Source organism: Lagopus leucura, unplaced genomic scaffold (genome assembly GCF_019238085.1).
Source record: "Lagopus leucura isolate 7727_CA_CO unplaced genomic scaffold, USGS_WTPT01 Super-Scaffold_100014, whole genome shotgun sequence".
In the NCBI taxonomy this organism is placed as follows: domain Eukaryota; kingdom Metazoa; phylum Chordata; class Aves; order Galliformes; family Phasianidae; genus Lagopus; species Lagopus leucura.
Window position 1 is genome coordinate 6,876,535 of NW_024962268.1, and position 17,695 is coordinate 6,894,229.

Consider the following 17,695-nt stretch of genomic DNA (forward strand, 5'->3'; position numbering starts at 1 on the left):
CAAAGGGTAAACGATAGTTTACAGAAACAAATATGTGGAGGCTGCTAAAAGAATGCGGATGGCAACAAGCTGGGATTAGGTCAATGTGAGGGTGAAGGACATAAAGATAAGAGTTTTGAAACAGCTCGAGGACATTTAGTAAGTGACAAGATGTCCACAAGGCAAGTTAGAACTGGACTGGGGGCAGCCCCTCCCACAGGGTCAAGAGTTTATAGCAAAGAAGATATGAGCCCTCGCGAGGAAGATGATGAGCCTTTATCCCACAACACCAGAAGGAGACCCCCACTGCTTACGGCGCACGCAAGAGGGGAGGGACCGTTTGCTGATGGGTTCTCAGAAATGTAAATAATATGTATGCGAATTCCGAGAAAATCACTGATTATGTGTAAGTTCGGCCGGTATCTGTACCAAGCTTTTGCCCTACGGTGTGCAAGATAGGAGGAGCTATTCCCCTTGCACCAGCGTATGCACACTGCTGGAGTTAACATACCTGCTCTATATCCTTAGTCTCGCTATACAGTTTGATTTCTGCATGTCACTATCACTGCTGTACCAGCTCCCATTGATTCTGCTGGAAACTCTCCACGATAAACAGGTGTACTTAAGATTCATTACGCTTACATACACGAACTTAAATTCTTCTGCCCTAGGACCTGTTAAAAGAAATCTTCATGTCTGGAACATCAAATTAAGTCATCCACAACTGGAAATTTGAATTAGCACCTTTAATTGTAAAAAAAAAAAAAAAAAAAAAAAAAAAAAAGAGTTCAGAAATTAACTAAGAAAATAATAAAAAGTCAGTTTATAAAATGAATATCTATTTCTGATCATTAAAATTAATCACAGTGGAATAATATGATGTGATTTGTTGTGATTCTTTGCTTTTTACTCTTCTGAACTTTACATTTAGATAACTGCAGCAACAACAGATGTAAGTAATTACTACAAGAAAAATATCTCCTGAAAGTTCAAACTGTACATGAAGAAAGACTGGCTGTATTGACTCCAGATGCAAACCAGAGATGAAAGAGATTACCAGGATTTGTTCCAGCTATGGAATTAAAGATATGTATAGAAAACATCTGAAATGGACATAAATGTGTTGGAAGATTTTCCAGCATTGTACTGCTTTGTGTTTTCAAAGGAAACCATGATGTTCTACCCAGAACCGTCAGGTCAGTCTGCTCACTGTTGAACAATCCACTTCTTTTCATTTCACAGAATTACACATATGAGAGATGCTCCATTACATTCATTATTTTCATGGCCCTTTGTTGGACTCTCTCCAGTACGTCCAGGTCTCTCCTCTATTGGGGAACACAGAACTAGATATGATGCTTCAGGTTTGGCTTCATCAGAGCTGAACTACTGAGGAGAAGGATCACTTTCCTCAACCAGCTGACAACACTTTTCCTAAAGCATCCTATGTTACTGTAAGCCTTCTTGTTGCAAGGGTGCATTGCTCATTTGTGTTCAACCTGGTGTCCACTGGGACTCCCAAGCCCTTTTCTGTAGAGATGCTTTCCAGCCTGTAACTCCCAGAATGTACCGGAGATACAGGTTGTTCCTTTCTACATGCAAGACTTTGTGGCTTCCTTGTCTGAACTGAATGGGGTTCCAGTGGCCCATTTTTGTAGCCCGTTTCTTCTGGTTGGTGGCACAACCCTCTGGTACATAAGTCAATCCTCCCAATTTTCTGTCACCAGCAATCATGCTGAGGGTGTGCTCTGAGGGACACACTGCTAATTACTGGCTTCCAGATGAACTTTGTGCCCATTGACTTCAATATTATGAGAACTGAGCCACTTTTTAAACCACTTCACTGTTTGCTAATGCTGTCAGTCTTGGCACATTCTGGTTAACAAATAGGTTAAGCCCAAGGCTGTTATGTCCTTGCTGTATGACTCCACATCAAGCCCAGTACAATCCACAGGGTATCTCACCTCCTTTCTCTCAGCATCTTCCAGCCTGTGGGGCTGAATATCAGCAGAATGCTTTCACTGTCCTACCTTCCTACAGCCTGCATCTTCCTTGGTACGGAGCTGGAATTCCCAGAAGGACCTCAGCAGACTGGTGTAAAGAAAGAAAAATACTTCATGATGAAAGGACATTGAGATTTGACTTGCTATTAATCTACAGGAGATCTGAATGAAAAAGTAGCATTTTCCTAAGTGAAATATGTAAATATAGCTCAAAACCTCTGTGAACTACCTTCTTTTCTCAGTCAAACCCAAACCACAGGATATCTCTATTCAGCCTCCTGAATCTTCCCTGAAGTAGACGAGACAGCCATATAAGCAGGATCTGCTGCATCTGCTACCCACGTCAGTACGTTGTGATGCCACTGTCATGAAGGCAGAAGTCAAACAGGAGTATGTCAGTGTTGTGGTCATGGAATTGTACTCAGGAAACAGAAGCCTTCTCAGTTTGAAGGCAAGAGGACTGCACGTAGGCCCTTTCTGTCTTTTCACAGAATCACAGAATGGCCAGGGTTGGAAGGGACCTCAAGCATCATTAAGCTCCAACCCCCTGCCACATGCAGGGCTACAAACCTCCAAGTTTAATGCTAAACCAGGCTGCCCAGGGCCCCATCCAATCTGGCCTTGAACACCTCCGTGGACGGGGCATCCACAACCTCTCTGGGCAGCCTGGTCCAGCACCTCACCACTCTCTGGGTAAAGAATTTCCCCTTGATGTCCAACCTAAATCTCAACTTAATCCCTCAACTTAAAACCATTTCCCCTCGTCCTACACATATCAACCCTTTCAAAGAGTTGACCCCCTCCTGTTTGTAGGCTCCCTTTACTTATTGAAAGGCTGCAATGAGGTCACCCCGCAGCCTTCTTTTCTCCAGGCTGAACAAGCCCAGCTCCCTCAGCCTGTCCTCGTAGGGAAGGTGCTCCAGTCCCCCGATCATCCTAGTGGCTCTCCTCTGGACCCTCTCCAACAGCTCCCTGTCTTTCTTGCACTGGGGGCTCCAGACCTGGACACAGTCCTCCAGATGGGGCCTCACAAGAACAGAGTAGAACGGGATAATCACCTCCCTGTCCCTGCTGGCCACCCCTCTTCTGATGGACCCCAGGATACCATTTGCCCTCTGAGCTGCAAGAGCACACTGTTGGCTCATATTAAGTTTTTCATCTATCAGGACCCCCAGGTCCTTCTCCACAGGGCTGCTTTCAAGGACCGCTCCTTCCAGCCTGTACGGATGCCTGGGATTCCTCTGGCCCAAGTGCAAAACTTTGCACTTTGCTGTGTTGAACCTCATCAAGTTCACCCGGGCCCACCTTTGTAGCCTCTCGAGGTCCCTCTGCGTGACATCCCTTCCTTCAATCGTGTCGACTGCACCACTCAGCTTGGTGTCATCAGCGAACTTGCTGAGGGTGCACTCGATTCCTACATTGATGTCACTGATAAAGATGTTGAAGATCACTGGTCCCAAGACAGATCCTTGGGGGACACCGCTCGTTTCCGGCCTCCGCCTGGACATGGAGCCATTGATGACCACCCTCTGTCTGCGGCCTTTCAACCAGTTTCTTATCCATCGAGTGGTCCACCCATCAAATCCACATCCCTCCAACTTGGAGATAAGGATGTGGTGGGGGACCATGTCAAAGGCCTTGCTCAAGTCCAGGTAAGCTTTGTTCATCCTATCTATCATCAATTAGTGAAAACTGTCCTCTCATCCAATATCACTGATCTACTTTGCAGGAATATCTTTTGGTTTCCAGTGCACTGCTAGCTAAGGTCAGTTCTGCCTTTCGCACTCAAGGAGCACCAATAAAACAGCAAATATGGATTTCAATCTTCTCTCTTCTCTTCTTCTCTTTTAACCCATTCTTTGTGTAGATTCACTTACTAATTTCTAAGTACAACTCATGTCATGAAGTGTACATTCAATTCACGAAGTGGTATGAGTTGCCAAGGACAAAGGATGCTGAGTGCTGAATATACAGTCGCAAAAGCAATCCTACACGAGAGACTCACTTCTTATGGTAGCTAAAATAGCTGCTTTTTCTCCCAAAGAATCACATTATCACGTTTTACTTTTCTCAAAGAGTGACAAAATAAACCCGAACTCTGCTTCATTGTCATCCTTCTCCATCAGTAACTGTGGTAATGCTGCCGGTGACATATGTATGTACTTCAGGTGTATCTGTAGAGATAAAGGCTAACCTTAGATCCCAGTTTTGTGGGCAGGTGCAGCTACTTCTTGGGAATTTTTTAAAAAAGTTGTGGGAGGAAAGAAAGATGACTGCACCTGCAGCACGCCATAAGAGATTTATAAACATACCCACCGCTAGGCTGGAAACATTACTGAATGAACATAAGGTCCCATTGCCAGTCAAAAGGCAAACTTCTCATTCTCATTTTGGATTTATGCTGACTTCAACAGTTAACCAGTTTGAACTGACTGAAGCAGTACCAGGACTGAAACCTTAACCCAGGATAATTTCTGATAAAAGTCTGCTAATATGAAAAGAGGAAATCACAGAAACAAGATATTCAGCAGAACCCAGCTGTACCCCAAGAAGAACAGACACGGTGACAAACAAAACACTGATAGAAAAAAACTATTAAAATTTAATTCCACCAAGGAAAAGCTACTGAATGGCTGCAAAATATTACAAACAACTCAAATTTTATTGCAAACATTGTAATATCACTGCAGATAAGAAAGACAAGATTTAAGTGCAGGATCAACTTAACCAGAAAATTGGTCCCACAGATATCAACCTCACTTTACAGACAGTCTTTGATGAAAACCAGATTCAAACCTTTTAATTTTCAATGTATTATTACAAAAGAATTTATCTCACAAAATCAATAAAACACAAAAAATTTACCTTTTTTTCTACGCCTACCACTTCTTGTTCCATATGGAGGATGTCTCAAAGTTGCAACAGTAATTTATAAAACTTAAAAAAAAAATATTACCTGGAATTAATAACAAACAATATGAAGTAAAATAGTACAGCTCAAGAGAGACTTCACTGTTTAGGCCTCAAAGGAAGGTGCTGCTGCACAGTTGGGAATGCCACACTAAACTGTCCCTTCTACTAAAATGAGGAAAATGCAGCCACCCCTCAGTTACCAACTTTTGCTTGATGGGGCCAATATTAGATTGGATTTTTGCCTCTTCTTGTTGCCCTTTTCAGAAATAATTCATCATAACCTGCTACTAAAAATGATATAAGTAACTCTTTCTTATATAATTAGTTAGTATCTATACTAAGTTTTTTATGTCTCAATATATTTTGAAATACTTCCTTAAGGATATTGCTACAGCAGATATCCTGGTTATACCATTTTAGTTTAAATTATTACTGAAATTTCAGACTATGTCATTTAAATTAAAGATTTTTTTTCATTACGTATCTCTTTATTTTAGTATTTTCTGAGATAAAAGGTAGAAGCAATTTTGGCTTAACAGGTAGATTTGTCCTCTCTCCGTGGAGAGAGGAACATGAAGTTCATAACATTAGAGACAAATAAAAAATGGTTAGAATCTCAGTCCTGGAATAGAAAACTTCTAAAAATTACTGATAGCATTTCAGCATACAGACCTACACATATGCATGTAGCAAAACAGGAGCCCATGCCTTAAAACACTCCAAATTTTTAAAGATTTACCTGCATTTGTATAGAGAAGGAAATTTACCAAGTGCTTTCCTATAACCTTAAAAAGCTTTTAAAATTTTATGCCTATACCACCATTAATAAAGCCAATCATTTTTAAATAGAGATAATGTAACTAGGTATAATGCAATTACTGAAAATATATTTCTGTCATGGTCACAGCCACATATGATAGTTAATCTCAATTATTTTACCTTCTTGAGTTTGCAGGTATTAAATATGATGGCAACAGGCATTTATCTCAGTGTGTTCAGACTTGTAATTTTGAATTCTACATATATATTCTCAAACATACAAAGAAATTGTTTTATGCAGCCTGTAAGAAAATGAAATATAAGCAGCTGATTTACAGCTGTTTTTGAGATTATGTCAAAGTTTCTGGTCCTGATCTCTTTATGACCAATAAGATACTGAGCATGTTGGCTATGCTCAGCAAAGAAGCATAAGCACATGTTTAATGTTAAGCACACTGATAAAGCCTCTGGTTTCATTCCATAACATTTGGCAGATGGCACCTTCTGTTACACATTTCTCCTTGTTCTCGTTTAGAACAGGGGAGTATGCCACCTACTGAGAAAAACACAGGTCTCCCACACAAATCCTGATACCACAGTTACAACACAAACGCTATTTAGATCAAACCACAGTGTACTTGTAGGATCATGCCATTAGAAACAAGAACTTCCTTGTACCTTCCTGAAAAGTAAACCCTTCAGCTACCTTGTATCATTATTCAGCATTTGATTTTCATAATAGTTTCAAATATTCTCTCTGTAATTTAGTTTCACTTTCATTTGAAAATACTGTGTAAAGTAGCAAGTACAGACTTATTGCTGACCTGTGTACGGTTTGGTACTGAAAGTCAGCAACATCCACATGGAATAGATATAAAGTGCTTTATAATTCTTTTACATGAAAGGTGCACATAAACACTGTGTCGTCCTACATGGTCTCCCTGGAGACATAGTACTGGTGAGCCCCCACTTAAACAGTATCCTCAAATTGTTACGGTAGTTTAATAGTGATTCAGTCATGCACTGACTGAATTAGTACAAGAGAATGCTCCACTTTCTGTTATTCCTCCATTATTTACTGGAGTTAGTGTCTCAGAGCACACAGATGCAGGCGCACTGCCTGCCCCCATTAACTCTGTTGCTGGATCTGTATGCAGTCATCTGAATGTCTACTAAAGGTACAGTGCTGCTCTGGGAATCTGCACAGAAAAAGTTCCTTCAGTGTGCAGATCTCGAGTTGTTAGTTGATTCCTTATGATTGCCATTTGCTGAAAAGACAAACTTACCAAATGCTGCGCAGTGTCATTTTTCTTTTTGGTTTATAGGCTCTAGATTTCAGGCACTGAGTATAGTATATCCCCACAACAGAAAGCTGACAGGTCTATCAGTTGTCAAAGCTTTCAGGAATTTGGATAATGCCAGTGAAATTACTCTGGTAAATATTTATATATTACATAGTGCAGTGCTTAAAATCTACTATCCCCAACAAATCTGATTATATATAGCAACTGCCTTTATTGTTTTTTATACACAAGCAATTGAAGCACCAATGAGTGAAATGACTTATTTACAAATTTTGTTAATACAGTATCAACCCTAAGCATGACTGTATGGGTTATTTTTTATCGTAGCACACACTTGAACTCCTCTAAGAACAAACAGTAATGTGTAATTCTACTGAGTAAATATTTTATACATTAGGAGTAAAGACCTGTTCCCATCCAAAATAAGGTAAAATGGCCACTGAAAGAAGAATCATCTGGAACACACATTACATCTGGAACCAAACTTGAGTACTTTGTCATACATAGCAGAAGCATCAAAAAGCATAATAGCATGCTTGAAGCAGTCTGATGCAGTTTTGAATGACAAAAATGCAACATCGAACATTTCTCCTTCTTCAGTTGTTTTCTATTCACATTATCGTGGTTCACAGTCTTCCTTAGCTGTGGTCTCTACAGACTAGAAAGGGAAAAAGAAATAGCAAAGAAAACAGAACACAATAAATCCTATTACCCAGTTGACTGAATAAATGTAGATTATCACCATGTCCATATCAAACCGCCATCCACGACTATCATCTTCAAAGTCCATATAGTCCATTCTGTGAGCAGCATGTGGGAAATGTCTTCTTGTTACAGTATCTGAGCGTCTTCGAAAACCTGCTGAAGATTACATCATGAGATAAAACATCTATATAAAAGCAACTAGATTGACTACGACAAAAGTAAGTTAAGTCTTCTCTTAGTTACTTACAGAACAAACGGAAGCAGGAAAACTCACATCTCACTGCTAGGTTTTCTCACTTTGTTGGACAAGAAGATCTCCACAGACTTCATTTTGAAAGATTTAAAACCTAGCTCTTCTGTTTCTAGCAAATAGTAAGTTTGACTACTCAGAGTTGGCACTTCCTAAAGGTAACACTGTATCTCATGAAATGCACGAGATACTTACACAGATCCATGAAACTGTCTAACTGTCTCTAGGTACCTCCTTCCACTGAATTCCATTCAGTGACCTAGAAGTGAAACCCTCTAAATACTGTAACTCATTTCTTGAGTAATTTATCTCTGGATTCCTTAAATCTACTCATGTTAATTCTCCACTAATCTAGCCACATGCATATGTGTACATACTGTTCAAGAGGGCAAATACATATGAATTCCTGTTATGAGTATTTGTTCAGAACACTCTCTTAAATCCTGCTTGCTTTAATACTATGTCTCTATCTGAAGAATATCAGAAACTAATTGTTGGTTTTTTTTTTTTTTTTTTTTTATTAAATTACTGTTTGTAAAATACTCATAGTACTTTAAAATATATATATGAAGATGCAAGTGGAGTCTTTCAAGTTAAAATAAAAACCCTGTGTGAAAACACAGAACTCAAAATACTTAACAAGTCTAGACACACACTCTCATACTTTTAAACTCTGTCATGAATCCAATTTGGTGGGTCTACTTCTAAGGAATCCATATAAAGATCATCTAGCATGTCACCAAGAAAACAAATTCATAGTAATAAAATTTTAAGTAAATGAATATTTACTTAAATATTTTTAAATTGGAATAAATTGTAACCTCATGTATAACTTTCTTTTTAAGCCACACTAATTTTAAAGTATTTATAATGACCATTCTGGAAAGACAGTGAAAAAGCAGTGGCAGAGTGTACTCCATCCAGTCTCTCTTAATCAAAACAAGCAGCAAATGACACAGAGAGCTGCAAAGAAACCTCTGTTCAACAGTTACACAATAATCAAATCTGCAAATATCTGATCTGAGAAAAGTTGATTTTAACCCCCAACACAAAAGGCTTGCTTTTGCACTGAAATGTAATTTGTGTGCTGCTACTCTTGTTTTTGGAAAGATTACTCATGCCATACTTTTATCTACGTGAAACTGCATTTCTACTTTAAATTCTGTAAAGCTCTTAATGTCAAAGATCTAAAGAAATCAAATAAAAGTTCTGTAAAAAAATGTATTCGATCATATTAAGCTTTTAAAAAAATATCTTTGAATATATTTTGATATATTCAAATATATATATTTTCTTTTACTAAAAAAAATCTACAAGTAGTGGTGGCCTATCCATTCTGCAGATTACAGTAGTTTGTCCACAATGCCTAAAATCATGACTTTTTTCTGAGGAAGGACTTTTTCATTTCTGATAATCTTTACTACTTACTGCCATCAAAACCCTCTATTTCTCTCCATCATTTTGGAGATACATCATAAAATTTAAGCATCTGAATTAGAGATTTCTGAATATTTTACTGGCTCTGGGAGACCTCAAGAACATCCTCATTGCCATGCCAAACAAACTTCTTTCCACTCTTCCTGACTTCTCTGTTTAGTAAGATAAAGATAAATCTTTAGTAAGATAAATACACTACATGTGTATGTCAAGACAAATTGCACAGGTCTCTTTCATGTCTCTTCATCTGTACTGGACACAATTTGTGGCAGAGGAAAGAGGGTGGGAGGTGAGCTGCAAAGGCGGAAGATCTGGCCCATCCATGAAGGACAAGGTGGCAAGGGAGCACCTTCTGGACTTCTGTTCCCAGGTTGTTCTCAATCATTATAATGGGTCTCTGCAGAGCCATGCAAATTCTCCTCTAAGCAGACATAATGGCTCTTGGGAGTCTCAAGGTGAATAGGAAGACATAAAGTCTGTGTCTCTTTCAGTGTGCACCACTGCCCAATGGCATTCATTAATTTTTTATCTGCTGCAGTGCTGTCTTCTAATGCAGTTTAATCAGGATTCCTTGAAGTTCCTGTCTTTAGTATTGGCTAATATATAATTGTTCACATGCCAGTAATTTTCATTTAAATAATATCAGACCTTATTCAAGGTAATTGAGAAATTTATAAAAAAAAAAAAAAGTATTCCAATAGGGAACTTTGCTGGAATTCACTAATTTACTTTTTCAGTGGTAGATATTGACTGTTTCTTTGTATTCTTCTCCTAATAATATTTTGTCCAGAACTTTTCAGAACAATTGTTTCCATGAATTCCAAATAAGACTACTGTTTCTTTCTGTTGTACTGCTGAACTGTTGATCTGTTTCTGTTTTAGAGATATTTAATGATGGATCATTTTATTCCGGATAGAATACATAATCATTCAAGGATGCTTTGTACAGAAGAGTGACTGGCCTGCTGAAAAGACAAACTCTTTCTCTAGAGAACCACTTATGGTTAGACACCACCATATCATCACATTTATTTACTTATTTATTTATGACCATTTGTATCAGTTCACTGTGTACACACGCTGCTTACAGATCTGCATCTGTACACATCGGAATCCCTCTAGTATTTTATTTATCTTGTTTTGGAGACCATACACAAAATCTTCATTCTAGTCGAGGGAATGACAATATTTTATGATGGTTTTCAGTTACTCAGATTGGTCTAAGATTCACTTCATAGCTAAATATGTTACCCTGATTTTAGAAAGAGAAAAGAATCCAGTGAGGTACTTTTAAAAGAGTTTGAAATTACAATACTGCAAAAACAAACAAACAAACAAACAAAAGCCTCAACAAATGCATGAGTTAAACATCAGCGAAAAGAGAAGAATGATACAGACTTCTGTTATGCTTAAAATTATTTTAAATTATGTTAACTTCAAATTATATTAATTCAATATATGATCTTCGGTTACTTAAAAATAGTATCAGTAATTCCTTAATTTAATCCTGAAAAATGTGAGTCTAAGTGACTTTCTACCAAGCTGTAATTCACTTGAAAAATGCTAATTTGATTTCAATTGAATTGATTTCTATTTTCCTTATCTATTTCTCTAACACATGTTAAATACTGCCAGATCTTCACTTGCGTTATTTTCTTAAAAAATTTATTTGAAAATAACAAGTATTATCACTAATGCAATATTATTCACTTCACCTTTTACATACGAATTTTAGTGTCTGGGAACTTGTACTCGAGGGAATTATGTACAGAAGTAGCTGCATTAGTTTTGAATTGGCACTCCTCACCTTCTACAGAATTTAGATAAACATTATTCTTGATTTGTACGTCTGCAATTAACCCTCAGAAAACATGCACTTACTTTATCATGGATTTGATGTCGTAATGCAATCATTCTACATTCAAGAACACCTGTGTCAGTATAGGATATTAACTACTCTTACTGTTCTTGCTATAGAAAGCCACAGAGAAAGAACTATTGATGCACTGAAGATAAGTATCAATCAGGAACTGGTTAGTGTATAACACATGTAATCCCTGTGCTTCGCTGAGCATGGGTAAAGCTACTGAAGGTTGACAGCTGATTATATGGACTGCATTTTAAATCCATTATTATTATTATTAGAATAGTCTCTTTTTTACCACCTATGCACTGACTGAGCTTCAGCTGAAAACATCAATATTAAAACTACTCTGTAAACTGAATTCTTGAACTTAGCAGAGGCTAACAAAGAACAATAAATGTTTCTTTGACCTGAAGCATATTATGAAATAAATGTCAGTACAGTACTGAAAAGGGATCAAATTTAGAAATCCTATATGATCATGCCAAAGTTTCCTTCAGGCACTATGATCCATACTGTGACTACTATCTTCAATAAATTGTGGCATGGAAAATACCTTCAAATGTCTATGTCTGCAGCGAGAGCTGACATAAACTGTCTCTACATCTGTTTCTAGCCATCTGCAGACAAAAACTCAGAGCTGTGAAGCTGCCTAAAAACAGTACAGCAACACTTAAAACGGGTTTGAATTATGAAACAGAACAGCTGAGAGAGCTCCAAATAATTTCCAATGTATTTGCTCCATTTTTAAAAAGCAAACTCAATCTTATTTGATCAGTACATTTCCTAAATAATTTCTACAAATACATGCATTTGTTAAAATGTATACCTTAACTTTTTTGTGCCTGTGTTATTATACTCTAAAAAAGAACTTCCAATCAAATCACATGCAGGTACACGCACAGTGCCAGAAGAGTCTAGAAGACTGCTAGTGGAAACCAGTCACTGGATAACAAAAGCAACAGTATGTGCAAATCACACTTCTGTAATCAAGAAATTGAGCAAAGGATTAGTACCAGAACATGAACGGGCATATCTGTGGTATGTGTTCTTCCTGAAGTTTTTGTGGCATCATATTGAGGTACTAGCTCAGTACTCCAATTAAGGCTACCAACAATTTGAAATATTCTCTCAGTTTTATAAGTTGACAGAACTCATTTTGCTATTACTGAAGAAAAGATAATAAGGAGGCACAATTTACTCTGAAATTGTGCCTGATTAATGCACAGGCTACAATAATCATTTACACTGCAAATGCTCATATAAGATTAAAATTCCTAAGAACAATTGTTTCAGATATACAGACATAATTTTGCCCCAGTCTCGTGTTATTGATATGAACAGCAGCAGATAAATCTACCAAAAGACTAACAAAAAAGGGAAGTATGGATTGGCACAGCGTTCTTGCAGCAATGAGCACTTTATAGACTCAGTGTTTTCAAAGCTATGCTCAGAAAAATGTGTTAAAAACATCATTGATGGGACCTCCTTTCCTGAGATGTGACTGTGCATGCTTTTAAACTAGATTTCACAATAAGCCCACTCACACACTTTTTGTCCCTTTATGTAGTAATATTGGAGCAAATAGATTTACTTCACTTGGGGTAGAATTAAACCAGAAGATGAACTCCAGGAGCTCAAATAAGCACTGGTGATGTGCTCCAATCACTAGTGGGCATTCAGCCAATGGGATCAGAAGAAAGTTATTAATTTCTTCCCTAAAATGCAAATGTAGCCATATGGTCTTGTGTGTGTTGTTTTTCCCTATCCATTATGGCTGATTTAATTGCTAATTAACAGCTAACATTTTTCCTAAAACACCATTAATAATTTTACCTCTTGTATATTTTCTGTAAAACCTTTTCCAAATGAAAAAGTTATAGTCTCCCTCTGTATGGAAAAACTTCCATAATTCAGACCTTCCTTTCCATATTACACCTCACTCTGTTTTATCCTTTGAGAAAATCAAATTCAAAATTATAGCAAAATTGGAGATGTGTGTTCACCACAAATCTTGCTAACAAAATGAAGCTTTCCATTTTGTTATGAGCCTAATCATGCCTGTTTACTTTCTGACTATGCATTAAATATTTCCAGAAAACTACCCATGATGTTAGTAGGTCTCTTTTGATAAGAGGCAATAACCTAATTTACAGCTCAGAACGCTGAGTCATTTCTATGGGTAGCTGCTCCACTTGAATGTCCTCCTATTGAAAATTTATCTTATTTACAGTCTGAGCTTCTCATGTTACCATGCTTGTCACATGCCAGTGTGAAGAGGAAGCTCTTGCTCTTGGTGACTTCCATATAGCTATAGTGCTGCCCCGATATCTTCCCGCAAACCTCCCCTTCTCCAAACAAAGCAAACCCATTTCCCTCAGATTGCCCTCACTGGGTAGGCACTCCAGCCTTGTAAGATAATAAGCCTTATTGGTGTCCCTTTGCTAATTCTGCTCCAATTTAACAACTTCTTCATGGTACTTGCAGTATTCCAGATATAGTCTACTGAATAACAGGTGATAACGACTTCCCTAGTCTACTGGCCATGCTCCTATTCCTGCAGCCCAGAGTACAGCTGGGGCACAGCATGCTGGGGCATGCAGCCAGCTCAGCCTCCTCTCCACCAGGATGCCCAGATTCTTTCCAGAGAACTGCTCCCCAGTCAGCACTCCACCAATCACACTGCTAGGGGCTCCCCTCTCTCAGGTAAGTGTGAGAATCCTTCTTTGGTTTTTTTTTTTGTCTCAAAGCTTGCTTCCTGAGGTTTTTCTTGTGATAAGACTCTGAGTGACTTGTCAAGGAGGCAACTGATGGGTGCTAACTGTGTGACAATCGATATCGCTTTGGGAACATTTGCAAGCCCCTTCCCCCAGAGCTGCTTGCTCTGTAGAAGAGCGGAAGAGAGTGCTCAGCAGTGTTCACTGGCGGAAGATCTGGCCTGTGGCCAAACCGCTCCAGCTAAGTATGGAAGGCTGGGGGATGATACCATTGTATCTTGCGAAGGCAAGATGCAAGTTGGTGCCTCCCTGCTTCCTCTTATCTGCTGGCAAGGCCAGAAAGATAAGAACAAAGGAGGTTCCTGCTGAGATCCCAGAGCCAGAAGCTGCCACTCAAAGGAGAGCTGACTCGACCACTTTGGATTTGAGCTGTCACTCTAAAGATAGCTGACTTCACCACTTTGAAACCATTGAAAAGGGGCCGTCATCACCATGGTCGTCTCTCGTCGTCCTTCTCACCTTCGTCGTCAATAGAACAACAATGCCCGACGACCCACCACTACTGAAGATCAAAGACGGAACTACGAACCTCGCTGGATCCATGGTGGTGACTATGTCCCTCTTGCTTCCTATAAAGACTCCTTGCTTCTTCTTTTCTATCTTTTCTATCACCCTCCTTCCCTTCCCCCATTACCCTAATTCATAGTAGTGTCCGTTCTCCCCTTCCCCATTTCCCTAATTAAGATTTGTAATAAACTGGTCAGACCAACATTTGAACCGTTGCTTCTTAATCTCACGCCGGGTATATAGATAATAAAAGAACCTCCTCTCCCTCCTATAAATTGGAGTGAGACAGTAAGAGACAGCACATTTGAGCTTGCTGAATTTCAAGAGGTTCCCTTCAGTTTGCTCCAACCTGTCTACATGACTCCGTCTGAATGACAGCCTGATCCTTCAGTTTACAGTCATGAGCAGACCTGATATGAGTATTGTATTGCCTCGTTCAAGTTTCTGATAAAGAAAATACTTTTATATTACTATCAGTGAACTGAATAATTTATCATGCTGTATCCCTTTTGCAAATTACTGATGAATGTTCTGAACTATGCAGACTGCTGTGGGATTCCAACAAACCAGTACAGCTTGCGATACTTGTTTCCAGTATATTGCCAGTGTATTTGCCCATCTTTCCTCAGTCTGCTTTCCTTTCTATGAGCCCTGCTTGGAAGAAGACTTCATTTAATGAAATGTTTCCTTCACTGTTTCCCAAATGAAATTTTACAGTGTTTGTCTTGAATTTCTTACATGCATACCAGCCTTCTTAGATGTGTACACCATATTCTTTCATGTTCTGATTGTGTTTACAGCGTAATATTTAATGATTAAAATAAGCCATGAGTTTTGAGTTATTTCCAACAAATATAAAAGCATTTGTTGCTAGATGTTTAGAAGATGGCAGTCACACTGTGATTGCCTGCAAGGATTTTCCACTGAATCCCAAGCTCCAAGTCTGTTTCAAACTTTTCAACACGCTCAAGGCATCCAGTTCCTTCCCCAAACAACAGCCACTCATCCCCATCACAAGCCTTTCTCAAAGTCTGAATTTTAGCTTTTCCTGCTTTTCCTGAAAAGTTCAAACTGACCTACCCTGCCTGCCTCAGATACTTCAGATCCGTACATTCATTGTCTTAGATGTCAAAATCTCGTTCTTTTCTGTAGAGTTATCAAATTCCAAACTCCTCTTGCCCAAGGATGCACATGAGAATACCTGGCTTTCATATGCTAAAAATTCTGCCATCTGTTTCGCAGCCTTTCTCACTTCAAAGCCCAACCATCTTCCCTAAAATGACCCTCATCTTACTTCTACCTTCCTTTCACATTCCCTCTGCACTCTGTGACCACCTCTGTGGTCTTGCCGTTCTGACTTCGTCCCCAGGCTCTCACTGCCTGCCACCACCTCATATCAACATCTGACTAAAATTATGCGATGGCCTGAACATTTTTCCATTCCTTTTCCCACCAGAAAATCCAAGTCCTAATAAAGCTAGCAGTTGGTCTTTAAAACACCTGCATATAATCCCTATCTGAGAATTTTTATATTCACTGTGATGTCTGTCTTACTGGCTATTGTGCTTTTATGGAGCTTTTGGTTTAAATGCTGAAATCAGCGATAAATTTATACAGAGATAAATTGTTTGTAAGCAGTTATTTGCAAATCCATAAAAGCTGATTCACTGAACTCACTGCGCACGTGATGCAGAGTTCCTCTGTACACAAAAAAATCAGCATCATGTAGGCAACATAGCATGCAACATACAGTAATTGGCTTTCAACTTGTCCAACACCTTGTCTACCAAGAATCTAGAAAAGCAACTGATGACTGAGAATTTGAAAAAACTGAAGCCTTTCACAGGTAACACAAGATTTTGTGTTCCTTATGAAAAAGAACATCATGTACAGAAAAAAAAAATTGTACAGAAATCCAAAATTTGATAATGCTACTAAATGACATACATTTCATCAGTTGAAGCAGGAAGTCTAAAAAAATGGTAGCCCTACAGTTAGACATATAATACTCCTTGCTGATCAATTATCATTTTTAACTATTGGCATTACTACCTGGAAATTATCTGTACTCTTTTGAAACCTTATGAACTCTCCAAGCAACTGGGATGGCAATATATGCAAGTGAAACAGAAGTCACTTGAAATGAGAAGTTCTTGTTATTGCCTCTCTTAGGAAACTTTATTCCATATTGCTCAACCTTTCAACATATATTTTTTTCAAAATTAGAAATGATAATCTTTTTTTTTTTTCCTTTAGTTATCTACCTAAACCTGATATATGCAATCTAAATAAACCTAGGCTCTAAGCTCCTATATTACATATTTGTTCACAAAAGCCCTGCCTGAATTAACATATCTTTTGACCTTTTACTGTTAATAACTACAACTAACACCTCTCACTTCTTCCAGACAGAAAGGAAGAAACTGCTCATTTGGAGTATTTTTCTTCTTTGAAATATCAATTCAAACAAAAATTACAAATATTTACACCTGACAGAAAAAGATATGACAATTTTACTCTAAGAGAAAGAGAGGAGATATTTTTTCCATTAAAATAACACTCACTGGAATTCAGTGCAGATTATTTACCATTCAAGTTTTTTTTACAGCTACTATCCCTACCATTAGTTTGAGTTCAAAGACATAAATGCAGTGCCTCTGTCAGAAATTAACAACAGTCTTCTGAATCTTAACAACCAAATAAAAATGCATTAAGCAAATTATTTCTTTCTATCTTATAGATGAATAATTTAGCTCTTACCAATTAGAACACAAACCAGAAAGCCAGCTGGTATATCTCATCAAAGAATCAAGTTATTGAGAAATAAAACAAGACAAAGCTTTCAAAATGAAGTAAGAAATCCACAAAGCCACATTACATGCGAGAAAACACATTTTTACATGGGGAGTTATGCACATCTAAGATTTTTACTTATTCTTTAAATCTGAAATTCTATTTACTGATTTCATGAAAAATACTCAAAGGCTACTGTGTCCAGTCCCTCTAATAAATTCAGATCAAAGCCAGAACAACTTGCGTTTTCTGTCATGGGCTGTTTATTTCCCTTCAAGTAAATGAATCAACAAGCAAAAAGCGTATGGGAGGACACAGTGAGCTTAGGAAATGTTGTCTGCCTGTTCAGACATCTATGATTATTCCGTAATTATTGATTCACAAATACAAGCTAATTGGTGAGT

The 17,695-nt window shown here is 38.2% G+C and overlaps 1 protein-coding gene across 2 annotated transcripts in view; it reads right to left on the reverse strand.

The window, feature by feature from the left end:
• Window positions 1-4,600: 4,600 nt before the first annotated feature.
• Window positions 4,601-17,695, reverse strand: part of RNF180 (ring finger protein 180) — a 72,371-nt gene continuing 59,276 nt past the window's right edge. The window contains exon 7 of one of the 2 annotated variants that reach the window (XM_042875251.1): window positions 4,601-7,816. In XM_042875251.1, the coding sequence (XP_042731185.1) occupies window positions 7,617-7,816 (200 nt within the window). In that variant the 3' untranslated portion in view covers window positions 4,601-7,616. Of the gene's footprint in view, window positions 7,820-17,695 lie in introns of both variants that reach the window. The other variant, XM_042875250.1, reaches the window with a different exon arrangement.